The 26,921-nt window shown below is 39.4% G+C and overlaps 1 protein-coding gene across 1 annotated transcript in view; it reads left to right on the forward strand.

Annotated features, from left to right (window-relative positions):
• HDAC9 (histone deacetylase 9) overlaps positions 1-25,895 on the forward strand; it is a 412,038-nt gene extending 386,143 nt beyond the window's left edge. Inside the window, 4 exon segments of the mRNA XM_086615076.1 lie at positions 3-136; positions 10,879-10,963; positions 16,088-16,241; positions 25,856-25,895. Coding sequence (XP_086471202.1) covers positions 3-136; positions 10,879-10,963; positions 16,088-16,241; positions 25,856-25,895 — 413 coding nt within the window.
• The last annotated feature ends 1,026 nt before the right edge of the window (positions 25,896-26,921 follow it).

Consider the following 26,921-nt stretch of genomic DNA (forward strand, 5'->3'; position numbering starts at 1 on the left):
AGGTTTTGGTCACCTAACCAAGCAATTGCTGAAGCTAGCGGATGGCCGTGTCGTGCTGGCACTGGAGGGAGGACATGACCTTACTGCCATCTGTGATGCATCTGAAGCCTGTATAAACGCCCTTTTAGGAAATGAGGTAAAACATAAATCATAGTAGGTGGAGAGAATGATCCAAGTTTGCTGAAACTCTTTTGTTTTTCTTTTAGTAACAATGGCATCTGTCCTTTCTGCATTTGATATAAAGACCATGCAATCTGAACATGTCTTAGAAATGAGCAGACCTCAGATGAGCTGGTTTGGATAAATACCTCTGAATTAGATGATTATATAAATCCTTTAGTGTTTGCCTAAATTATTCCCAGTTCTGAGCAAGTTTTAATACCTCAAAATTGCTTTTGGTGATGTTGTGCTGAATACCAGACTTGACACCATTCGTAGTCATTGGTGTGCATATCATCAATCAGGTTTGGACCTTCCAGATAACTATCATGAAAAAAATCCTGCCTTTGCATGGTGTCTAGTAATCTTAGGAACTTGCAAAGGCACATTCTTTGCAGTATTTTGACACTTCAACTGACATGCGAAATTGAACAACATTAATAACTGTGTACAAGACTTCAAAAATTTTGGTTTTTTAAAGTTATAAATGAAGATTCAGGTTAATCTGTATGTGATTTAAATGGAGTGTCCAAGATTTATCAAACACTGTATATATTATTTTAAAACTTTTGAGAGTGGACTATCAGACTAAGCAGAGTACGTACTATTTATGTACACAAAGAAAAGAGAAGCATTCATATTACTGAAAATTTTCCTGTTGTCCACTAGAAAACATCTTTTCTCCTATAAATACGGCGAGAAGGAAAATAAGCTTGCTGAAGGTGCAGCCAAAATAATTTATGAAAGGGCGAAAACCTTTACCATAAGTTGTGAATTTTGCAAGATCTTCTTATAAAATGCAGTGTGTTACTTATTTTTTTTCCCCCAGAGGGAGTGGCAATAGCTATATAATCTCTCCAATCAAATATATTAGTGCGAAATTGCAAGGTAGTCTGACAGTTCCCTTCCACGTTAAGACTTCATACCTATGTGAATAATGTGAAATAATGTGTCTTCTGATGGATATTGGATAGAAGGACTTTCAACATGTTCTTTTAAACCTTTGCTTTTCATCTTTACGACTCATTGAGAAAAACATTTTTATGCTTAATATTTTTTTACATTATACATGCACTGAATGAACTAATAGCTTTTTCAAAATTATTCTCAGAAATGCAAAGAAGTAGATATGTCCACAAAAAAAAAAAAATAAAGCTTTCCTTGGGTTTTTTCTACTTTCATCTTTGACAAGTCCCATAAAGACAGTTTAGACAGTTTTCCAGTGTGGTGACCTGCACTTTTGAAAAAGATGCTCAGCTCAATGTTGGTCCTTTTATTTAGGTGCTGAAATATGGATTACAAAACATAGCTTGAGGCCTTTGACAATCTTAGTGAATGCAGCGTTGCCTTCCTGATCAGCTGCCATTCCAGGGCACTGTCATTGATATGCTCTGTCGTCGTCTTCCCTGTGGTAGTATCTTATAGCATCAGTGGCTTTTCATAGCCCTTCTAAACCCATTCTCTGAAATTCCCACCCTCATGGGCTTAATGCAAATGGTACAATGCTGATCACAGAATCACAGAATCGCAGAATGTTAGGGATTGGAAGGGACCTCAAAGGATCATCTAGTCCAATCTCCCTGCTGGAGCAGGACAACCTAGATCAGATCACACAAGAACGCGTCCAGGCGGGTTTTGAACATCTCCAGAGAAAGAGACTCTACAACCTCTCTGGGCAGCCTGTTCCAGTGTTCTGTTACCCTTACTGGGAAGAAGTTCTTCCTCATGTTTAAGCGGAACCTCCTGTGTTCCAGCTTATATCCATTTCCCCTTGTCCTATCATTGGATGCCACAGAGAAGAGCCTGGCTCCATTCTCATGACAGTCACCCTTTACATATTTATAAACATTAATGAGGTCCCCCCTCAGTCTCCTCTTCTCCAAGCTAAAGAGACCCAGCTCCCTCAGCCTTTCCTCATAAGGGAGATGCTCCACTCCCTTGATCATCTTTGTGGCCCTGCGCTGGACTCTCTCAAGCAGTTCCTTGTCCTTCTTGAACTGAGGGGCCCAGAAATGGACACAATATTCCAGATGCGGCCTCACCAGGGCAGAGTAGAGGGGGAGGAGAACCTCTCTCGACCTACTAACCACATCCCTTCTAATACACCCCAGGATGCCATTGGCCTTCTTGGCCACAAGGGCACATTGCTGGCTCATGGTCATCCTGCTCTCCACCACGACCCCCCGGTCCCTTTCCTCTGTGCTGCTCCCCAGCAGTTCAGTCCCCAACTTGTACTGGTACATGGGGTTGTTCTTACCCAAATACAAGATTCTACACTTGCCTTTGTTGTACTTCATTAAATTTCTCCCCGCCCAACTCTCCAGCCTGTCCAGGTCTCTCTGAATGGCAGCACAGCCTTCAGGTGTGTCAGCCACTCCTCCCAGTTTAGTGTCATCAGCAAACTTGCTGACCATGCACTCTATTCCTTCATCCAAATCATCGATGAATATGTTGAACAATACAGGTCCCAGTACCGACCCTTGAGGAACTCCGCTGGATACAGGCCTCCAACTGGACTCTGTCCCATTGACCACTACTCTCTGGCTTCTATCCTTCAGCCAGTTCACAATCCACCTCACTATCCGGTCATCCAGACCACACTTCGTCAGTTTAGCTGTGAGGATGCTGTGGGAGACTGTGTCGAATGCCTTACTGAAGTCAAGATTGACCACATCCACTGCTCTACCATCATCCACCCACTGGGTGATGTCCTCATGTGATGTGTCTTCCTCTGTGTAGATGCCTGGGTCCCTCTATCCAGCTATGACCATTTGGTGGTGCTACCCATTTATGAAAACTGCCTGGTTTTGTTTTAACACTATGTCACACCCAATTGCTGTTTCTGCTGTCACTGACTAGTCATTATCTGAGAAAAAATACTCCTTGTGAGAAAAAGGAATGGGATAAGTGTACTGGAAGAGAGACTTTCTTCCGTTTTATTTTAGAGTAATTAGAGACCAGGAACTTAGATAAATTGTGAGTCTGTCTGTTTGCAAAACACAACAAATCAAATTCCAGGAGAAACAAAAATTCAATAACTGAGAATGAAAACAAACAACCGTGCAGCCATTTTTAATTCACTTAGAAAAGAATATGATAATTAATATCTCAAAACATCTCATGCAATAAGCATTATTCTCATGCACTCTTACTCACAGCATTGTCTTCAGGGACATGCATTAAATGGTCTTGTGCAGCAGAATTTCAAAGAGAAAATATACTGTGGCTGCTAAGAAGACAAAAATACTCCAGAGAGGATGTTGTTACCAACACTGCCGTAAGAAACTGATGTTTGCTTAAAAGAATTAAGTAAAGGTGTTGCTGAGGAGCAGACACTAATGAGGAAGCCTGATACCTAGTTAGCAGTTAGAAATCAGCACGTCTGTTGACATCTATAGATTTATGGCAATCTCTACCATATGGCCCATAGCATATACATAGCTTGATTTCAGCATAATATTCATGAACTTGCACAGCAAACTCCAAGTGTGTTCCTGCCAAGGACAGAAAAAAACTTTTCTCTTCAAGCAACCAATTACTGTAATTTGAGGATGCATTCTTCCTTGAATGCAATTCTTTACAGGTGATTAATAGGATAATTATAACTTATTATCTGCCCTTCACTTTTACAAATAATGGTATGCAGTGCAACCCCAGTTTAAAAACATTGGCAAAACGAACTTCGGTTTCTAAACACTACACATGTAATTGAACTCAAATTAGAAAGGTTGGGAAAGGCCTTTGTAAGGTACTCTGCAGTTTGTCAGATGTATTTATTCATGTGCTGAGGATTAGAATTCATAAACATTTTCCAGGTTTTTTTAAAAACTTTTTCTTTTCTTTTGTTGTTTTTGGCCAGGACTTGTCAATACAGAAATTCACTGCTTGATATGTTCTACTACCAGCAGAATAACATTTTTTAAAAAAGAGTAATTGTAAAACTAGCCACCACTTCTAACTTTCATGGAGAGCTGGTCTGATATGTAGAGGTAACATCAAATTTATAAGTGAAAAATGCTTTCTTTTCTTAATTTGTCTCCGAACACTAAGAAGGAAAACAGATTAACAGTCAAAATAGATACATTTTGCTTTTAGTTATATGTGGCCTGTAGCACATATAGATCCATTTAGCAAGATAACTTTGTATTCTTCTCCTAACAAATGCAAGTAGAGCCACTAGGAGAAGAATGCACTAGTGCACTAATCTTTAAATAATTTGAGCATGGCACAGGACATTCCTGCATACAGTTGTTGATTTTGAAGACTAACCAAAAAAAAACTATTAAAAAGGTCTCTTTTTTTGGAAGAGCTCAGAATTTATATGAGCTATCAGGCCCATCTATGTCTGGTCAATACTTCTGAACTCTGCAGAAGTACTTTTGAACAATAATTTCAAATTTTCACAGAAACACAAATGCGAGTATAATTGTTGGTTTTCTCTGATTAGATGTACTTATATTGTTAATTGTTTCTTTCTAACACCTAAGGCCTAGTGCCTTTTTAGATACCTTAGAGTATCCAGGACATCAGCACAGGACTGGAAGATCTAACGCAGAACTTAGAGGAGATTCACACCTTTTCTGAGCAGCAACTGGAGATGAGGCAAGACACCCTATAGTATCTGAAATGGCTCAATGGTTTGATTGTGTGAATCTCTCCCTAAATTATGAGAAAATTAAAAAGGAAATTATAGTCATAAAGATAAGGATAAATTTTATAAAAATGAAATTATTAATTAGAAAGCTTACATATAAAATTACTTTTTGAAAAAAAAAATCAAGATCTCAGGTTTTCTTGTCCATGTTTCTGTGTACCAGCAGAAAATTTCCATGTCACTTTGAGAAAAACCCATTTGACCATTTGCAGAGCTAATTAAGAGCACTGTAGGTTATCTCCTTGGAATGAAATCTTCCTAAGAGGTGAGAAGAGATTAAGCAGCTGGATTCCCTTGAAATTCAAAATGAAAACAAGGAAATCCTTCTGGAAGGTAAAAAGGTAGGATGAGCATCATTTACTTTAAAACATCCCTGAATTTTCTCCACATGATTTGAGAACTTGTCCATTAAAAGGGCATCTGTCAAAACAAAGGAAGTGATGGAATCAGATAACTAGAGAAGATATATTGCTTTTAAATGTAAGCATTTCTGAGATGGTAATATACTCTTGTGCTTAAAATTTATTTTTTTCATATATTATGATAGTCTTTAAATGTTTCTACAGTTTTTCACTGATTGTATAGTTTCAAATACTTATTTTTAAAGCATATGTAGATACACAAATTATTTCAATGAAGAAAATAATTAAATGTTAAGATTTGTATGCTGTTTCAAGAAGTGTGTGAAAATTAGGTTGAAAATTTTGATTTTTCCCAAAAATCTTTGTCATGGAGAATGGATGCACTACAGTATTTTGTCTGTCCTAGCTTCAGTGCTATAAAGACCTCTGCTATGCCTTTCAGTGCCAGGTGGTGGTGAGTAAGGCTGCTGTGTTGATGCAAGGATAGGTTCTGGTTTCTTTCCTCCACATTACTTTTGAAGAGGCACTACATGGATTTAAAAAACCCTCAGGGATAAGCTGTCTTTGAGTTCAGTATCCTAAATCTTACAGCTTATTTCCAATGTAACTGCGTTCAGTTGGGAGTTCTTCTGCAGCCAGAGAGACTAAGGAAGGGTTCCTTCAAGCACAAAACTTTTTGAGTTAAAAACTAAGGATTTAATTCTTCCTTCATCCCATCCCTTTTCAAGCAGCTAGGTGGGATATTTCCATGGGACATAGAAGTCAGTCTAACATCACGGTCCCTCTAATCTGTCTACAGGTTTGGGCAGTGTCTCTTAGCTCTACGTGGTACTGCAGTTTGCTGTGGTCTATAACAAGTGATAATTAGTCACAGATGGGGTCATGCTCTTCTTTGCATAGAGGAAACAGAGGAGTGCAGTCCACAGTGTGCTCTGCCCAGCGGGACCCTGCAACAAAGGCACACAGAGGATGCGAGTCTGCTCTCATTGACTGTGGCGGCCAAGGCTGAATTTGGCCCTAAGTGCAAAAACATTTTTAAGTGACTAAATTTAACATCTTCTAGTAAATATTCTTCTGGCTTGAATTTCAGTCTGAAGCAGAATTTGACAAAACATTGTGATTGGTTGGCTCCCAAGCATGCTTGAAAACTTATACTGGACAATTTTCTTGCAGAGTGTGAAGTATGTGCTTCTTTCTTGCAATCTGTTGAGCTGGCATTTAGGAGGGGATGGTAATTTAAGTGGAAAGCTCATACTCTGCAGCTTTCCTGCTGATGATGAAAAGTTGGCATTCTCCTCCTTTGTGGAATTCAGTGTGAATCTGGGGCTGCTTGCCAGCTAGGCAGTGAGCTCTGCCAAGAGGGCCTGGACTGCGTTAAAAGGGGCTATTTGCCGGAACAGGTAAGCGTTTCTCTCTCCAAAATGGAAATATTCATGGAAGTGAATATGGCCTGAGATCAATTTTAAATTGCATGGTAAACTTAGTCACAGTCTCACATCCTCATTGTTAATCTGAGTCTAATACTAGAAAATAATTAACACTGAGTCTAAGCCACCTGTCAACTGCTACTGCATAAACCCAGAGTCCAGAAATTGGCCCAGAAATAGAGAATTAGATGGAATAGGAAACTGTGCCAGAGGTCAGTATGGTAATATCAAGTCTCCAAGGTGGGCAATACTAGTCAGGAAGTGGTTTTTCCAAGAAAACAAGGAATATTCTGATTCCAAAGTTACATATTTCCAAGGCATCTCTTGTTTTTCAGGGACTGATAGGTTCTAATGATCCTTTGTGCCTTTGAACCTATTCCCTACTGAAAACTGACTCATTTATGTACCACGTTGTAACAGTGGATCACAACAATACCTGCCTAAAGTGCTTACATATAAACAGAAAATGCAGAAACTTTGAGAAGTTTGCTAATACAAGTACACAGCGGACCTGTGAGATCTTTGAACTTAGTTCACTGTAATCATAGGCGACCCTAAAAGCAGCAAAGACCAGTCTTTGGCCTGATATGCCTCTTGCACGGTGTATCTGGGAAAGGGAGGTTGTAGGGCTTCTCCTGCAACCTAGACATCCCAGAGGAGCCTGCCTGCCTCCTCCCCTTCTGCTGCTTCTGTCAGGACTCTCCATGCTCCTTACCTTATGCTTGCAATTGACTCACTTCTCAGTTATCTCTCACTGCACTCTGCAACAATCTTCTTTGAAGACAGTCTTGGTGCTTTAAGATGTGACAGTGCTAAGGACAGTGCAGATATTGAAAGAATTCCTAGATTTTCTAGCTCAGTACAGACTGCTGTAGTTTCAGATTCTGTCCGCATTCCCAAGGATCATTTCAGATCACCTTCTGGGCACATGAAATCTCCATCAATTCCATCTCCAAACATTTGTTTATATGCCTCTGGTAGACTTAGTCAGCCCAAGTGATTTTTGCCCGTTTACATTGTTTTTCCTACTTTGAAAATGATTAGTGGACACGGTTTCTACTTTCATCTGCCAGTTTTGGCACAAAAGCCCAATTCAGCCATTTAAAACCTTTGAAAATGTGACTCTCTGTGTCTAGTCCAAACTGTTTCTCCAGTGGTTTGGTTATTTCTGCACGGACTTGAACTGTTCTTCTCTGAGAGATTTCTTTCCTGACAGTGTATTTCCAGTGCTCTTTTCAGCTTCCTTTCTGTTAGCCTCCAGATTTAATAGACTTCATGATCTGAATGCCAATAAGTGTAGGCGGGAAGGTGATAGCGCCATATATGCCAGGTGGTGGGTAATTTCTTTTGTTCACTCTTGGATCTAACTGCTGATATTTTCCAGGGACACCCCTATGTCTATACAGTTGTATAGTGGATAGTTGCCAACAGAAATAATTCTTTCGAATGCAGACAGTCTCATTTCAAAGTGTATAGAAATAGCTGCCATAAGCCACTGGCTTTATTTCTACAGTGTTTTTGTAATAGTACTACATTTGGGCTGAATAGGGTATATGATGTAATGAGCTTACTTCTGGAGTGTGATAAGTTTTCCCTCATATGGAAGAGGATCCAAGTTCTGTGTGGCTATCCCTAAGAGTGAGAAGGCAGAACAGCTTCAGAGGAGAAGCCGAGCTTGGGATGAAAAATGAAAGTTTTGTGGAAAAAAGAGTTAAGGAAACAACCAAATGTGACTATCATACTCATGTCACCTATAGATCTGTTAGTAGAGCTAACAAATGGAGTAATGATTGGAATAATTGTTGGATGTTTGACCCTTTTTCTTCTTTTCTTTCATGATTCATCAGCTTATCTTGATTTCTAAAAACACATCTACCATTTCTAAATATTCATCTTTTATGTCTAGATATTCAAATGTAGCCTACTTGTTAAACAATTTATTTCTGAACCGATAAATAAAGAGGAGTCTGATATAATAGGAAAAGTCCAGACAATTTTTTGGCTGCAAAAATCCAGGTCTGAAGATGGCAACAAAATATTCACCTTTTAATAGGAAATCTCTTCTAGCTGTCTCTACATCAGTTGCTTCCAGTTTAATAATTAGTACAAGAGGTCTGCAGAAAGAATCTCAAGGTACTCAAACGGCAAAGCAAGACACAGCTCTCAGATGTTACAGTCTGGCAATTCCATACCTTGCACTATTATTCCTACTGTTACAGCCTGGAGCTATTTTCTCCTGCTTCAGGGGAGTGAATTGGTTGTCAGAGCCTTAGGAATTAGGAAATTGTCAAAACAGAAACTTAAGCTACTGTTTGCTTCCCCTTCTGTGTTCCTGCACCCAGTACAACCAACAAAACTTCAGGATTTTGTCCTTTTCCTGGCCAAATGACAGGTTGCTGTAAACAGAAAATAACAAGTGATAAAAGCAAGTGCGATTTATCTACCTAACCCCAGGTATGGATTATTAAGGTTATTATATGGATTATTGTTCTAAAATCTGTGAAGTTTGATCTGTTGGCGGGCATTTTCATAAATATGCAGTTTTCTCCCGCAAGAGTTACCAAATAGAGTAACCTATGAAGATCATGAAGTGCATGTGGTTTAAGAATTGCAAATGTATCCATAAATATTATTTTTATTGTAATTGCTCTCATTCTAATCCATGATACAAATTAGATAGCAACAGTCTTCCTTTGCAGTTTGGCCTCCTTGGTAATCAAGTAGAGACAGTACCCAGTTAGGTCCTACCAGCACTTCTCTGCACAATTTCTCACTGCCCAAAATGGAGTGATTTATGCTATTTGAAAACAAAACATAATGCTATTGTTTTTAGCGACAAGGAAATCTTCCAGCTGCAATATTATATGGGATTCTAAGGAAATAATGACACGAACAGCCCTATTTATTTTAGTTACCAGGACTCCAAAAGACTGGTGGTATTTGCAATGTCTTTATCCCTGACAGGCATTCACTGCTGGTCATAATGGTAAAATCTCAGAAGTTCTGGGATTTGTAGCTGAGCTTGCTTAAAATAACACCACTAAGGGAGTATCTACACTGCAGTTACTTCCCACTTTGTGTACTTGGATCAAAGCTGATTTTATCTAGTTGGTGGGTAGCAATGCAGCGGTAGCGATCCAGAGGACAATATATGATGGCTACTGAACTATTAACTTCACAGAGGAAGCTCCTTGGGTGGGCTTCACTTGACCTCGTTTAAAGTAGACCCAGGCATGCTTAAGAAAGGAGTTTTGTCTGCAGTACAGATGTCTCCTGTCAGCGATGGTAAAACTTCCTTAGTTTTATAGAAGAGCGATTGGTATTGATATCAGTCTTCCTTGTCTACCTTGACATGGTTGCTACTCCTGACTCCGCAGGAAGCACGCCTCCATGACCAGCTTTAGCAGCCTATGTGAGGAAGCGGAAAAACTGGCTGCTCCCCAAGCATAGTTCAAGGAGACTTTACAGTACAGGAAGAGGCATTAAAACCAGGCGATATATTGCCCTTTTTCTAGGAGAAAATGTATGGAAGGTGGACAAAAAAAGCACATGTGGATGAATTTCAAAATACAGTTTGTTTGGTATATCTGTCCATTGCAGGGCAAAAATAACTGTGCAGTAACAGAACACTTCCTTCTGCTGATTTACTATGATGCAGCCCTACTCAAAGAATATATCATTAAAACTGTCTAATTAAAATGCAGCTGACTCTATAAAAAACTTGCTTAGAGAAGTCTTACTGCCGATCTGTATAACCATGTTTTATCTACTACTTTATTCAAAATTAATGCAAAGCTAGTAAAAGCAGCTGTGTTTTATGGTTTTCCCCTATAAATCTTAAAATGCGTAAGATGGTTAGATGTAATAACACTAGAAAAATAAAGATAATAGAGTGTACACTTCGGTTCCAGTGTGGCTTCAGCAAGGTTTTGTTTGGAGCGCCCAGCTGCGTATACAGACGCAGTGGAATTTGGTTTGTGAGGAACCTACAAAAATTACACAAATAACTGGCATTTTTTTAATGAATAATACACAGACATGCACCTGCTTCAGAGACTCCATAGATTAGTCTTGCAGCCAATAGAAAAGCCCCTTGGAATTCAATTACATGGCTGGAAAACAGAAAACAAAATCATGGCTATACTTTTAGAACCGATACCAGCAAAACATTAACTGGTTTTTGGGCTGAGCTTTTCCTGAGGATTAGATTGTTTCAGTTTGTTTTACTTCCCTGTGGCTTATTGAAAATTTATATTATTCTATTCTATTCTTGCAGCTGGAGCCTCTCCCGGAAGATATTGTGCACCAAATCCCAAATATGAATGCAATAGCTTCTTTAAAAAAGACCACTGAAATTCAAAGTATGTTTCTCAGTTTGGGTTGGTGGATTTGGGGTATTTTTTATTATTAATTGAAGTCATAGACATTAGACAATTGTTTCAGAGAAAAGAGATGGAAAATGTTTTATGTGTAAACCCACATGCTGTGTCGTGTGTGTGTGTGTGTCTGTGTATACACATATATGCTTTTATTTTTGTTTATTTTATTTTTGCTATGTATTTAGCCCTGAAAAACTAACCCGTTGAAATTATTTAGAGCTTTCTGATTCCTGAATATTCCCAAATCTTTCCATTCCAGAGCAGCTTGGATGAAATAGGTGTTTGTCAGTGAGGGGCAGGAAGATACAGGTAAACTAGAGCTCTAACAAATAGTTTCTTCAGATTCAGTCTGTGCAGTGCTTTACAAGTTATCGCTTTGAGATGTATAGGAGCTCAAGATAAAGTTGAAAAGCTCAAAATGTGCACTGATCCGTGGAACAATGCTAACAAATTTATGTTTTTATTCTGTTTCTGATGCAGAAGGTACTTGATTGCTTCACTTGTGTACTCTGACCCTAACCCTTTACTACTCAGATGCTTTAGGGCACTTGTTCTGGCCTCACTGAAAAATTTTCTCTTTGCCATCAGTTGCCTTAATCCAACTGCGCAGACTTCCCTTAATTTCTCTTTTGCTTAGTCTTCTGCTCTCTGCCATTTCACCAAGGCAGTGGGAGCTTCCTGACTTCTGCCATTTGCTGGCTCCTTAACAATAACAAATGGATAACAAATGTTATTCTTCATGTTAAATGAATCACAAATAATGGGGTTTCATATATATAAAATAAATGCATTTTTTTTAAAGGGACACCATGCATTATTCACTGACCATGCAGTACTTCTTAATCTGATTTTAGTCGTGAAGTGACAAAATTCATTGTAGGTATGTAATTAATCCTTTATATCTAGAAGTCATCTGAATATGAAAATGCTCTAAGTCAGCTGTATATGATAAATTCCAGTAAGTCATTTTTGCTGACTGGTATGTCCTGGGGTAGCTCATGAGTTAATATCCTCCTTGAAATTCCCTGTTAATGATCTGAAAGGAATCAGCAAGTTAAGGAAATTCATGTACTATGCAAGACAACAGATTTGCAAATGACAATAAGGACAGAGAGCTGCATGTAGGCCACAGACATGAGGAAAGACTATGCAATTCTGTTTGTAATAAGACACATATCTAATGAAAAATTGATCTGAAACAAAACAACAAAAAAAGTGAATTGAGAAATAACAAAAAAAAAATACTGACTCTAGAAAGGCATAGTGTCTTACTAGAAATAAACACAAAAGATGGCAGTTCAGAAAGAAAGGATGATTTAGGAACAAATATCTAGTGTATGTCTAAAAACATAGTCCAAAGCTCTGAAGAGTGGCTTAGTTTTGCCACACTTAAGTTTGAGCTGAACTGATACAGTCATGGCAGTCCAGTGGGCTGTTCTTCTGAAACCTAAGTTGGGCTGCTCAGGGTTTGGAGTAATTTATACACAATATTCTATCTTTTCTTGCAGCTATTAAAAAGTTATGCATACCTCATTGTGTCTGGAGAGAGACTAAGTATTAGAAAGGAATATGCTTGGATGACAGAAAGGAGCATTGAGGAAGTTCAGTGCAGCTTTATGGAGGATACATTTTTAGATAGAATTAAGAGAGGCAAGTACATGTGGAATATTATAGGGAGTTATGCAAGCTGAAATCATTAAGCTGTGGAGTTGCACCTCAAGAGATGCTGAGAAGTCTCATTTGTTTGGATGATTGCTTGCATGTGTATTGGGTCTGTATTTCTGTGATCCAGATTTCCTAATGAATATTAGCAATATTTTAGACAAAAACAGTCCCTCTACTGTGTTTGTTGCAAAAAAAAAAAAAAAAAAAAAAAAAAAGAAGATATAATATTTAGTTAGAGAATGAGAGGAAACAATATTTTTCTAACTAGAATGGAATTTGTATAAATGTTTTGTTTGTGACAGTGATCCAAAGCTCCTTTGGAAATGTAATACGTTTGGAAGTAGTAGTTCCCACACCCATGTAATATGCTATTTCTAAACAATCCTGTTCACTAGCTTGAATATCACCCTTAAATTGTTTTTTTTCAAGCAAGCCATGGTGCGGTATGTCCAAATCTGTCTGTTACAAATGCCTGTAACAGTGACAGAAACGTTCCTTTTTATTATTTCCTGGTAATAATCAGTGCTTCCACAAATCTTTGAGGGAGACTTAAGCACATTTTCATGCTGAAAGCCAAAGCATACCTAGAAGACTGATTTGGTTTCATTGTTTTTCTTGCAAGCTGTGATTGCTCTTGGAGTTTCGTATGAATGAAACCAGTAGTATGCTTCATTCTTTCCCCCGAGCTCCACCAAGTTCTTCTCAATGAATGTAACAGGACTGGTAGAATATCACATTCCAGTATAGCACAGTAGAAATGGGATTTTCAGAGATGTGAGCAGTTTGAGGCAGATGCTTTTTGAGTTCATTTAATTGTCAATCCACAGCATACCTAGAGTTTCCGACAAAGCGCCTTTGCTGTTGCACACTGATTGCCTCTCCGTTCCACAAGACTTTGCCTGCAAATCTTTTGGCTGAACACACATGCAAGCCCTATATGTTTTGTGTACAACATATATGGGTTGTCCTGTATAAAAAGAAGCTTGCAAAGCTGTTCCGCTAGCCACAGGCATTTGTAAAGTACAGATTTCTGATTTTAAAGAAAAGCCTACCATTGCTTTTTCACAAGCATCAGAAAGCCCTCTTTGCACGAGGTACCTGCTGCTGCCTGGGTGCTATTCCTGATTGAGGCTGCTTTAAAATTTCCTCTCACAAACCGCAAACACCCTGCCGTGTACTCCCCTTCTCCAGGAGCCTCCACTGCAGCATAGGTGCTACCACTTGCTTCCTGCCCTGACTCTGCTCTCCCTCTTTACTGCTGAAGTCCCTCTCATAATCCAATTCTCAGTGCAGGGAAACAAGGAAAATCCCCAATTGCTTGGGAGTGAAGGGCAGTTGAACAGGCACAGAGAGCCCACTAATATGCTTGAATTGGCCCTGAGTTTTAGTGTTATAAGAAAGTCAGGATTCAGGGGGCAGCTGGTGTGCGAGCCTGTGTGTGAATGGGCGAATGCGATGTAGCAGTCCTCACTGATGCTGTTTTATTGTTGCTGCAGGAGAGCAACGCAGTGGTAGCTGGTTACTAATATTTTATTTTATGAATAAGAGCCCTTGAAAACTCCAGCAGTGAACATGGGTTCATTTCTTTTATAGGCAAGAGGAGGTATTATTCCCATGCCAACAGATTTGATTTTCTTGCACATCTGTTTCTGCAACAAAAACCCCACCCACTCTGCGAACATTTAGCTCATAAATTATAGAGTTTGAATTGGGTGTATATTGCAAAGACTGACTTTTACACATATGATCTGTGAGAACATTGTGGAATGCCCATATAACTTTTTTGTTTGTTTTTAGTGTATTTTTTAATGAATAGAGAATATGGTCTCTGAGCACAGTAATAATAGAGAATATTTTTGTCTTGTTTTTATAAAATTTGCCAGGCTCCAATCATTGAGCCTACTGTTATGTACATAACTTTTTAGCTGTGTCTTTCATGCTTTTGGAGCAAAGCCAACCTCCTAACACTTAATCTCAACTTTGTAGGATACTTAATACACTTTACTTTTTATCCCCAGAAGGTCCCCGTTATTTAAAGATTCTGCTAACTACTCAAACGTGCACACTATTAGAGTTCAAAGAAACGCGCTGGCCTTGCTCGCTGGTTGTTCTTGCAGATTGACTTGGACTTTCATCTTGCGACGATGTTTTCGAATAAAGACATTTTCAGGCTTTATTGACAGCTGCTTTCTCACTGGAGGGAAAAGTTCATCTTTTGAAAAGCCTGAAACTGTGCTGAGAGCTGTGTTACCAAAGAGGGAGTTTTCAGGCACCACTACCGCTGGCCCGGACGCCCAGCTGTCAAAGCCTCCAGCTACCCTCCAGATCAGCACCTCGACTCAGCCTGCTGCCCAGCTGCTAAAATCCTCCTTTTAGCCCTCGGAAAAGTCCCCTACTTGATCCCCTCTCTTTCACAGCTGTTGAAACCCTCTGTCTAATTCCCAGATAAGTACCCTGACCCAACCTCTGCAGCAGCTGCTGGAAGCTTCTTGCTAAACACTGGATAAGCTCTGGCCCAGAGCTCCCAGCCTTCCCAAAGCTCCTCATTTCCAGGTGTCATCCACCTGGCAATTAGTGAGTGCTCAGTGCATTACTGGACTGTAAGAAATGCATATGTGGATTCTTACTTGTTCACCTGGTTACCACTAATCAACCTCTGTTTCTTAGCAGTACTGCAGTAGCAGACCGTTTTACATGTTGACAGTGAGCCACCTGCCATTATTGTTTGCATTGCTCGAGAAGTTTCTTACTATCTCTTCTGTTGCAGGCAGAAAACTGAGAATACTCGTAATTCACTGCTGCGTTTTTACACGGCAAACCAGAAAGCTCTATTCCTTATGATATCTGGCAGCTTTCCAGCAACAGCCAGTTCATATATGAAAGTTTTAAATAAATTATTGTTCTAGTATACGCCCTGAGGTTGGAGGAGAAAGAACATCCAGGACTAACAAACCTGATTGTTCTGGCAACATCACTTCAGTCCGAGCTGGCATTTCTGACTTTTTCCCTTTTCTAGACTGTGCTATGTGAGCACTTTGTGCAACCATGTTCATTTTTCTAGTCCTACTTGCTGTGTATGCATCAACTGCCTGCTATATCAGATCTTCTAGTTATTAACCCTGCCCTGAACTCCCTTCACCTTGTGTAGATAAAGCCCATAGCTTTTTTGACAGTATGAGTTCATTAGTCTGCGTGTTACTCCTCCAGTTTATTACCTTCTGGGGAAGGGTGTGACACAGCCCTTGGAACAAAAGCACTTTCCAACTTGGCATTCTTAGGTTCCGAAATATACCTCTGCACTGCAGTCTGAAATTTCAACTGTACTGCTTACACCGCAGCGATTTTAAATTATAATCACGCAGTGTTGAACTAAGTGATTACTATGCTCGTACCACCATGCTCGCTAAAAATCCCATAAATTATTATGTGTATTTTCCTTAGGCAAGTACTGGAAGTCAGTGGAGCCATACTCTGTGCCAGTGGATTGTGCTCTGGCTGAGTCTCAGAAACGAGAAAGGGAGGAGACAGAAACGGTATCTGCTATGGCCTCTCTTTCAGTGGATGTTGAACAGTGTACTCCTCAGGAAGGCAGCAGGTAAGCATATGCAATTATTGTAGGGAACATGGCTTTTGCTCCAGCCAAGCGAGATGAAGACAGCTAGACTAAGGGTTGTTTCAAAATTATCTGCTAATTGAGGTACCTGGAAATTTTCATCCCTGGATTTGAGTTGTCTCATGTGGCCACTGGAAGCAGAGGTGTTCCATGCTACCAGGTATTTTTTTAGCGTGTGTAGTTCTTTACTAAGGTTCAGGGTTAGTACAAGAACCTTGTTTTCTCCCTGCGTCTAGTACTCTCTACTACATAAAAAGTGCAATATCCATATGAGGAAAATAGGCATCATCAAATGTAAATAATCATATTCTTCTTGTTGGAAGATATTCAAACCTAGTTTAGTTTCAATTTTCTAGGAAGTCATTTAACATGTGGTCGGATAAATTTAATAAGGATGGACTTAAATCATTGTTAAATGATATTAGATAGGAATTAAAAGTTACTTCCCTGGAAGCAATGGAACGGTAGCAGTATAAAACTTAGAGCAACCCTGACCAGCATCAGGGCCAACATTTTCTGTGTACCAAGCTGAAGGTATAGCAGGAAAGAATGAAGAATGAGAACGCTGTTTTTTCCAGCTTGTCAGCTGCTTTTTTATGTTAATGAAGATTGCTTTCGATTTCACAAATTGAGAAAATTATATAGTAACTGCTGTTGTGGTTTTTGCCATTTGGAGATGAAAAAAATGCATTACACTGAATACTGTGTCACCTACAATATGGTATTTCTACAATGAGTCGTTAGGAGTCAGAAAAGCCACTGCAGAAGTTCTTGGAGTTTCCTATTTACTCATTTTAAGGACAAACCTTCCTGGCCTTCACCAGTTGAGGAAGACCCAAAACGCAGTAAAATCATCCAATTTCCATCACACAGAGAAAACAGGGGAGGGAGGAGGAAAGGAGAAAAAAGCCTTATAAGGAGTCTCATCAGCTCCCCGCGGGCTGTGGAGCAGAGCTGCATAACAACCAGAGAGAAAGGAGGGAGCTGTGAGTAGACAGAGTGGTGGTGGGAGTGGAGCCAGAAGGATCCATGGCTCCTACATCGTGCCAGCTACTTGTTTGATTCGGTTCTTGCCTCCCGCCTTCACTCTTTCAATCAGAACTGAACTGATAGGCATCCGGGAGGAGAGTGCAGTGCTAAAGCTATAGGTGCCTTTGGGAGAGAACATCTCTGACAGCAGTGAGAGCGCTCGTCTGTCAATGAGCTAACAGCCGTGGCTCAAAGGGACACACAGGGAGCAGAGCTAGCTAGTAAAGTTTCAGTATTTACACAATTACCTATCTGACTGTAATTACATTTTAATATGCTATGGCTATTGTTGTGCTAGTATTATTGAAAACAAATCCATAAAAGCTTAGAGAAGGATCCAGTGATGAATAAGAGACATATTTTAGATTTGTGAGAGTGCTAATCAGTGCTCAGCTAAGGAATAATACAAGGCTTGTCATATAAATTAGTGACAGTTACAAGACACTTCTAGCCAGGGACAGAAGGGTATCTGCTTGTGCGTGCAGAGCTCTGAAATATACAAATGTTTAGTTAAAATGTTGGAACTAATGCAGTCAAACAAAGCTACATTTTAAATTGTCTGAAAAAGGGTGTGGTTAATTGTGTGTATTTCTATATTGCTCAGAATAACCAAGAATTGTATTTGTTGTGTGCCTCCACTCACTTAAAACTACAGCCATTGAGAGCAACTGCTGATCCTACATGACCTGAACAAAATAACTCTTTGACTAACACTGCACTTAATTATTGTATTTATTACCTATCTACTGATAACCTGTGACAGTTTCTACCCATTCTGAAAACAGAATTTCAGAGTGGAGCTGAGAGAAATGGAAAAAAAGGGATGTGCTGAAATGTACACAAGTGGAATTCATGTGGCTGCCAGATTCATTACACTTCATCAGTTCTGGACTATAATAGGGACGAATCCGTCGTGATGAATTGTTCCGTGGAAAAATGGCTTCATTTGAAATATCTTCAGTGGTGCTGTAGAGATTTTTCAGCAGGACAAAAAAAAATCCTATGCACACATACATTCCTAATTCTGTTTTCACACTTGTAACCCCCAAAGAAGTCCCTCAAAGCCATATTGCCATCAGAGAGCAACAAGACATCATAAGCACTGTCCCACTGAGCCAAAACTGATAGGTTTTCTGAGGCTTCAGGACATCACTCTCTTTTTCTTCTTCCTGCTGAATGTAAAGAGGGATATGGAATCAAAAATGGTGACCCTGAAGGTCTGATTTTGAGGGCACAGCCCTCTGAGCTGGGTGAGACCTGAGATGACCTATCTGTACTTCGAGCATGAATGAAAGTCCAGCACGGGATCATAAATCCAGGGAAAGATTCAACATTGCACACTGTGGTTTCATGCCAGTACAATGTCATTCATTTCACAAAAACATGCCATTCATTTCATAGACACATGCCAACACAAACTTCGGTAATGTAGTGATAAGTCCAACATTGCTTTTTCACATTTGTTACGTTTGTTGTAATTAAGGACCAAGTATGCAATGCTTCTTCTCCAGCCCCTTTCTGTGGCAAAGGACAGAACTGTAGGAACATGAAGAGACGTCTGGTGTCTCAAGTCCTCCTGATAAGGCCACCATAGGTGTGCCTCTCCTGTCCACATGTTAGATGGAGGCCACCTTCTGAAGACCTGTTGCAAGCCTTTCTGTTGAGTGTTGATTTGGGAAAGTTGGTTGTGACAGGTAGGGCGAGATCAGAGCAGAAAGCACCGTGTCTGACGGGGCAGCCTGAAGGGTTTGTTCGCTATGCCAAAAACCTATCTACTTTCTCTTAATTCCCACCATGGTCGGCCAGGCTGACAGCTCTGGCCTGCATCTCTAACCTTGTGTCACTGAATTGATGGTAGAGATCCTGTTGACTTCAGGTTTGGATGGTCAGGCCTCCAGATGAAGAGAGCAGCAGCAAGAATCTCTTTGCAGGAAACTCTTGCCAGTTATGTTGGAGGATATATTGGTGTTTGGAGTGAGATGACTCACTTTAAACTCGGATTTTGGGTAAAGCGGCTCTTTTCCTGGCCAACTCATATCTGACTCATTTACCACTGATGAATAAAGGATAAAACGCTTCTGGCTAAGGCCCATCTTAAGTATTTCTCTTTCTTTCTTCTCTCTGTCTTTCTTTTCTTCAAGTGACAGTACCGATTATTTTTTTATTTGATTTTCTCTGGCAGGCTAAATGAAGAAAACCGTGAAAAACTGCCGCACTTTCGGTGTTTTATTTTACCAAAGCACAACTCTGCATTTTAACATCCAATTGAAACTTGATTATAGACTTCAGAAGAGAGCAGATATAGAAAAAAGAGTTTGTGGATAGGAAAGAAAACATGCATGATGCTAACACAGATTTAAATACAGATGTAATTAAAGGAACAGGCATGTCCTATAAAATATTTCTAACTACCATAACTGTTGTGCATTGATAATTGCTTATTCCTTATGTGAGATACAGATTTAGCTGATTAGAATTTTGCTTTGGCCAGACACCCGTTTCAGAAATCTTGCTGTGAAAATATTCAGTATCGTGTTTTCCCTGATACATTAGAGCTTCTGTATGTTTCTTCTTAAAATGGAAAAATAAAAGGGTATGGAGAGAGATCTCTTGCACTTACTATTTCTACAGCAAACAGTAAATCTTGAGAATGACATTTATCAGAATTTGACTTTATGGCCCTCCTTCAGCTGAGCATAGATTTTACTCAAATGGAAATGAAAACAAAGTATAATATTTAGATATTACTCTTAGTGCTACAGAGCTACCCATTGCAGTTTCAGTCACACTGCATAATGCATTATATTTTATACTAGAGTGACTGGTTGGATCATGGGGTACAGCTAGCCACCATCTAGGGTCACTTGCTGTGTTTGTGTATCAACTCTTCACTTAGCATTTCACTGTTTCGGTATTCACCTCAGCTGTGCTCAGTAACATGCACCTACCTGGCCATACCCCACAGGATCTGCAATTGCAGCCAGGCTCAGGAGCTGAAGAAAAGCTTCCCCAGGCCAGGCTGCAGCCTTATGTTGCCCACCTTCCTCTCATTCATTGGTAGTGCATGTGTAATGAAGAAAACCAGGAGCAGAGAGTTGGAGAGCCACCCTTGCCCTGGTGAGTCGGTAGATGTCAACAGCTGTATCATCTGACTCATCTTGCATAAAAGCCTTCAGGATACCTACCCAGACATAAACTTTTCAAAGCTCTTTTTGAACCAACTTACACCTTTGGCACTCAGGTAGTGAATCCCACAGCCTCATCAGGCATTGCACTTCTTTTTCTTTGCTATAAACTTATTAACCAATAAATTCACTAGTTCTTGCATTGTAAGAAATAAAAGTAGCTCTTTTCTTACTCATAGTCTCTGCCGCATTTCTGGTTTTAAAGGCACCTGTCTCAAGACTCTGTATTTCTCCTGGTATGAAAATAATTTCTTACCTCTGATGAATCTTGCCCCTCTCTGTGCCTTTTGTAGTTTTCTCTGAGATGGAGTGAGAACTGCATGCAGGACTCCAGGTGTTGGGCACACTGTGGATTTACACAATAGCTTAATGTTGGGGATTTTCTCTTGTTTCTATTGCTCTCTGTTCTCTTACCATTAACTCCAGGCTCTCAGTCATAGGATTCACTATGCATAAACGATTAAAGCTCTCCTCCCCCCCTTTTGTGTATTCTGTGTTAGTTTGTGTTTGTTTGCCTTCTTTTCCACTCAGAAATTTTGTTATGGGCTTTAGAACTGACTAGTATTGGTAATTTGGCATCATCAACAAACGATATCACCTAAATCTACTGGTAGTCTGCCAAGTCTTTTGGAGATGCTCTGGAGAATCTCTCCATAGTGAAAATTTGCCAATATTATTGTCTGTTTGCTACATTTGATGGACTGCTAATCTATGAAAGGACCTTCTCTCATAACCTAGGTTCCTCAAAACGTTTGGATAAAATTGTTAGAAGGCTTTCTTTGCAGAGGGATGTCACTTGATCTCTTTTCCTTCATTTCCTTCAGAAGCATCTGATAAATTTGTAAGTCTTGCTTTGTCTGTAAGTATTAAAACATAACTCTTACCCAGATTGTTATTATCTAAGTGCTCACTAACTCTATCATTGATTATAGTTGCCATCAATTTCCCCATAAAGGACTTACTGTATCTCCTGTAGTTTCCAAAAGGGGAATTGTATTTCTTATCTTCTCTGCCTATGGCATGGATGCTGAGTTAAGTAGTAGAATATGCTCAATAATTATTTCTTTAGCAAAATCATAATTGCACTCCCCTAAAACTCAGTGGACAAATATCGTCTGCTCTTAGCAATTTGCTAATGTTTAATATATCAGTTTGTTCTAGTGCTGATTCAGTTTAAGATAGTTCATCTGCAAATAATAAAATCTCCCTGACACTTCTTTAGTGAACACAGATATAAATAGTACATTTTGCTTTTGCGGTCTACCTTCCTTGATGATCCTTTTATGCTTTGATCATTTCTTCTGATGTATTTGAAAGATCTTTTTATTATTAGTTTTTATGCCTTTAACATGTTGCTCTTCAGACTCTTCTTTTGCCCGCCTCCCTGAGGGTTTACATTTAACTTGCCAGAGTTTATACTTTTTTAAATTTGCCTTATTTGAACATTACTTCCTCTTTTGAGAGTATACGTGAAGTTACCTTATTCTGCTCTTAAACTATGATGGCTTTTACTTTTATTTCCTTTTTCTTTGATCCATGCAAAATCTGTTTTTACTAGGATATACACTTACTCAGGATCTCTTATATGATGTCTTTAGACACTCTCCAAATCATCTCCGTGGTATAGAAATCTACCTCTTTTTCCTCAGTTCTCTGCTACCAGAGGATCACTTTCCAATTACAATCTTCCCTGAGACAGCTGAGTTAAATTAGGAACAGATTATGGCATAAAGCAGCCATACCATGCCAGAAAATCTATCTTTTCTTCAGCAGTTTCTGTGACTTGGAAACATACCTTGAATTTTTGTTTTTATGTATGTGATGATGTAGCTGTGAGGAATCTCTATAATTCTAATTTTAAAAATAAGGTAAGAGAAACAGTTACTTTTTTGGAAGATGTACAAGATTTATCTATATTCTTAAATGCTGACTTTTTTTAAGTGTAGATGTGAACTATTTTAAATAATATTCTCATTAAATAATATGGTTGTCATTTTTTCTCAACTGCCACAGAACAATACTTAAGATGTCATACATTTGCCAGATTTCATCCATATGGGGGATTTTGCCTCATCTGTTTCGTTTGTTTTAAGGTTTAAAGAGAATCGTTTTGTTTAGCGCTAACTGCAAAGAGACTACTTCATTATGCTGTAGTGTAAATTGCATATATAGAGAGCTCCAGGTGAGCACTCTCTGCTCCTAGGAACTTGCAGTTTAAATGAACCATTGTGAAGCCTTAATGCAAAATCACAATTCTGACTCTACAGTCATTACAGTCCCAATCAGTGTCTTTCTGGATCTGCTGACCACACGGAATCAGTCCGGATCAGACCCAAGTTTGCAGCTGCACCTCTGAGGAACGAGTCAGAGCACACAACATGGGATGGGTTTTTTTGCCTGTTTTATGCCAACTTCTTGTCAGCTACAGGAAGACTGACTGAACTGATGTAACTAACAGTGACATAACTGAGGTAATCTAAATTTGGCCTGTCAGACTCTGCCTCCTCGATTTTTTTTTTTTTTTGAGAACTTTTGGTTTTAGCAGAATGGGTATATATTAATTCACCGCTTGGTGATATGTGACTACAGTGTTTTTGTCTCTGTACTAACGACCCTAAAACTTTGCTGGCTCTCACACAAAACTCTGGCCTAAGCCGTTATCCCATAAAAATGTATGTTTTTAATGATAAGCCATTGGACAGATCCAGTGACTTCTCTGACACTAATAAAATTAAGTTAAAGCATGCACATAAGTCTTCAAAAGGAGGCCACAGAAGGCTGTGAGAGCAACCACACTGAGTGACAACAGCTGGATTCACCAGGGCACCCTAATCTCCGTGCCATTTCCAAAAAGGGCCTTACATCTTGCATTCACATATAAAAATTTCTATTAGTGCTTAGGCTCTGGCTGGTGCAGAATATTAGCATAGTGTTGGAATATATTGGAATATATTAGAATATAGCACTGAAGGTTGGTCCTGGCACCCAGAAACACCCTCATCAGTTAAAAATTGTCCAGGACTAAAACTTTGAATAAGATTGTCTCTCAGTTGTACTATGATTATGAAGGTGTCATTCCCAGAAGCCAAATACATGTGAACAAACTGTTGCACATACTGCTTCCCTAGTTCCTTATAAATAATGCAAACTCCTACTTTCACTTCCATAAGATTTCAAGAGCTCCACTCCTTCCTGCTCTGCCAGTCTCCAGTTGAAATCTGTTGACAACTATTTTTTCTCATTCATTCACTTATCCACACCAGAACTTAAAACTGAACTGTTATCTGCTTCCAAATTATTCTCCTCCAGGCAGCCCCATAAGGTCCTGGAGGTTTAACAAGGACTTACTGCACTTTTGTGCTATGCTAGAGGACATGCAGGTCTTCCAAAAGTGGCTGGAGAAAGTGGAAGCATGTGGTCAGAACAACAGCCATATACAGCATCCATATGAATTCTCCACGTGGTGCACGATCCTTTATCACACCTGAGGACCTGAGCAGCAGGCTGGGCTCCATCCCACCCTGGCTACCCCTGTGTGGTCTCTACTGCAAGCCAAAACAAAGTAAGGGGGGAAAAAAAAAAAAGAGAAGACAGTGATGATCTCGGTCATTTTTGAAAAAGATCTTGCAAAACATTTTTATGCGTATCTTGATAAGCTCTCCAGGTTTTTATATTGCCTGTCAAAGGGGAGCGATGTCCTGCTGCATCTGCACATGGGCAGGGAAGCACTTCCACCCCAGCACTGCCCCATCCAAAGTGACTCCTGCTGCAGCCTTCCCTGAAATTCTGCTTCACCTCCCTTCTCCAGAATGAGAGAGCTGCAGTGGTTACTGTACATAGGAAACATTCTCCACCATGTGGTGAGGAGCAATAGATTTGAGATTTATAGAATCACAGAATCATAGAATGGTTAGGGTTGAAAGGGACCTTAAAGATCATCTAGTTCCAACCCCCCTGCCATGGGCAGAGAAATCCTTCACTACACCAGGTTGCCCAAAGCCTCATCCAACCTGGCCTTGAACACTTCCAGGGATGGGGCATCCACAACTTCTCTGGGCAACCTGTGATTGTTATAGATTAATAATCTTTTAGGGTCAACAACCCTTTGGAAAATGATTAGTCAGAAAAACACCACCTTTTTCATATATCATTCATCTGACATATTCTTCATACTAGCTGTGACCTTTCCAAATCATAAAGGAATAACTTGTTTAAAATCATTTAAAGACACACTGCTGAATTTTTCATTGGGAAAGCCTTTAATAGACTCCAGATCCATTTAAAATTCTCTGGGTTCCTTGCCGAATAAACTACCAAAGCCCGTGCAAGTCCTTTTTTTTTCCATGCAATCTCATGAGTTTGTACTTTCTGAGGGATGTTTTACTGAAGCCAATTATTATACTGGCTTACTGGATTTAATTGGTAAATATCTTATTTATTAATTTGCATTTACTTTTGGCGCCTCTCTCATTTCAACATTGCTTGAAGTGACTATTTTTAAGGAGATCTTAAGCTCATTTGTTTTATGGTATTCTGCCAGACTGAGGTGAAAAATGTTTTATGTTCAAATTCTCATGTCCTTCAACACTGAGGTCTCATGGTCTCAGAAGCTTCCCATTTTATAATTACCAGCATAATCCTCAGGTGCGTTACCTTGTCAGATACCATGAATTATGACACTTTACTCCAGCTCAGCATATATTCCCATTATTTTCTTGCTGGATGTTTTAAAGAGCCTGTCTCACCTAAGCTGAATATTTCCCAGAGGCTTTAAAATACAAGATATGTGTATAATCTGATTTGATATTATTATTAGATACTTCCTCTATGACAGTGATCTGATTGAGTTCAGAATCTGGTCTCAGAAGTTGCAGGCAGGCAGGCAATACATTTGTGACAGCACAGAATCAAAAATCAGAGGAAGCACAGAATCAAAAATCCGAGGAACCACAGAAGAAACACTGCTAACTACTTGTCTACTAGTGAACTATTTAGTTTCAATGGTATGGGCCCACTTGAAAAAATAAATGCTTGTATTTTTAGTTGCAAAAGCTTGTAAAATAAAAGTATCACAGCTATTTTTTCATGAAATTATTTGACTCTATTGACACAAAGCATGTACATTTCTCGACAAAAAGTTATAAAATATTCTGACATATTTTAATATAAACAGGAACATTTTCAGTGATTGCTTGGATCTAAAATGTTTTTCCACTTGACATTTGTTTATACTTCCTAGGAAAGAAACTCTATTTATGGATAACTGAATAGCACAAATAAACATCAGAGAGAGCTGAAAAATCAGCTTTGATTATGCATGAAAATCTACAATGTCATTGTGTACTCTTGTGCCATATTCTGATTGCCTGTTTATTTTTACAGAGCTGCTGGCGAGCCCATGGAAGAAGAGCCAGCCTTGTGAAGTGCCAAGTCCTCCCTGATATTTCCTGTGGGTGACATCATTGTGTATCCCCCCAAAGCACCCTCAGACATGTCTTGTCTGCTGCTTGGGTGGCACAGATCAGATGGAACATAAACACTGGGCACAAAACTCTGAATAGCAGCTTCACTTGTTCTTTGGATGGACTTGAAAGGGCCCTAAAGATTCCTTAAATGTAACCACTACAATTCTAGAGTTACAGTAAAACGGGCTTGGGAGAAAGAGCCTAGAGCATGCTTTTTATATGCTGTTTGACCCACTCACCAACATAAATTGTGAAATAGAGTATTACAAAATTCTACATGATAGATTATAGATACGAGATTTGCAACAGCCAGCAAAATACTCGGTAAACTCCATGAATCACTTTCTGACACTTTTTACTGGGTGATTTTTTTCATACTGTGTTAAATTGTTAATAGAATTTGTTTTCTTTGCTCTGTGTAATGAAAAAGAAAAAAAAAACTTTTATTTTACGTGCTATTTTTTAACCCCCTGTAATGAGTTCATAGCTGAGTAAGTGAAAGGCATGTAAATTACAACGAGGGATTTCAGCTAACGGGAAAGCACTTCTTACCATACTATAAATCCCCTGAAGTACTGTGCTTGGGGGTGCTTTATTTTCTTTTCCCTTTTCCTGGCCATCCCTCCCCATTTCATGTAATCTTTTCTATCATGAAAACACATTCACGATTCTCTACAACGAGCAATCTTCTGCCTTTACAAAAAAGTGCTGTACCCTCTGTAGTTGACAGTAGCTCTCGCCAGATGTGCGGCAGAGATCAAGTAGTCTCTGAAAAAATGGATGGTTTTTCAAACGTGTTTTTAGCTGGTTCTGAAACTTTTCTTCGTCCTGACTCTAAAAGCAGCAACCTTCAGTAACTGCGTGCAGCTCATTTGAAGCTCAGGTGTTTCTGTGGAGGTTGTGTCGGGGGGGTGTTCTTTACAGGTCGTCATGTGAATGCAAACTGGTTCTTTTATGTAGTCCTGCACCAAGAGAACTGATGT

The sequence above is a fragment of the Tauraco erythrolophus genome, chromosome 7 (genome assembly GCF_009769465.1).
Source record: "Tauraco erythrolophus isolate bTauEry1 chromosome 7, bTauEry1.pri, whole genome shotgun sequence".
NCBI lineage: Eukaryota > Metazoa > Chordata > Aves > Musophagiformes > Musophagidae > Tauraco > Tauraco erythrolophus.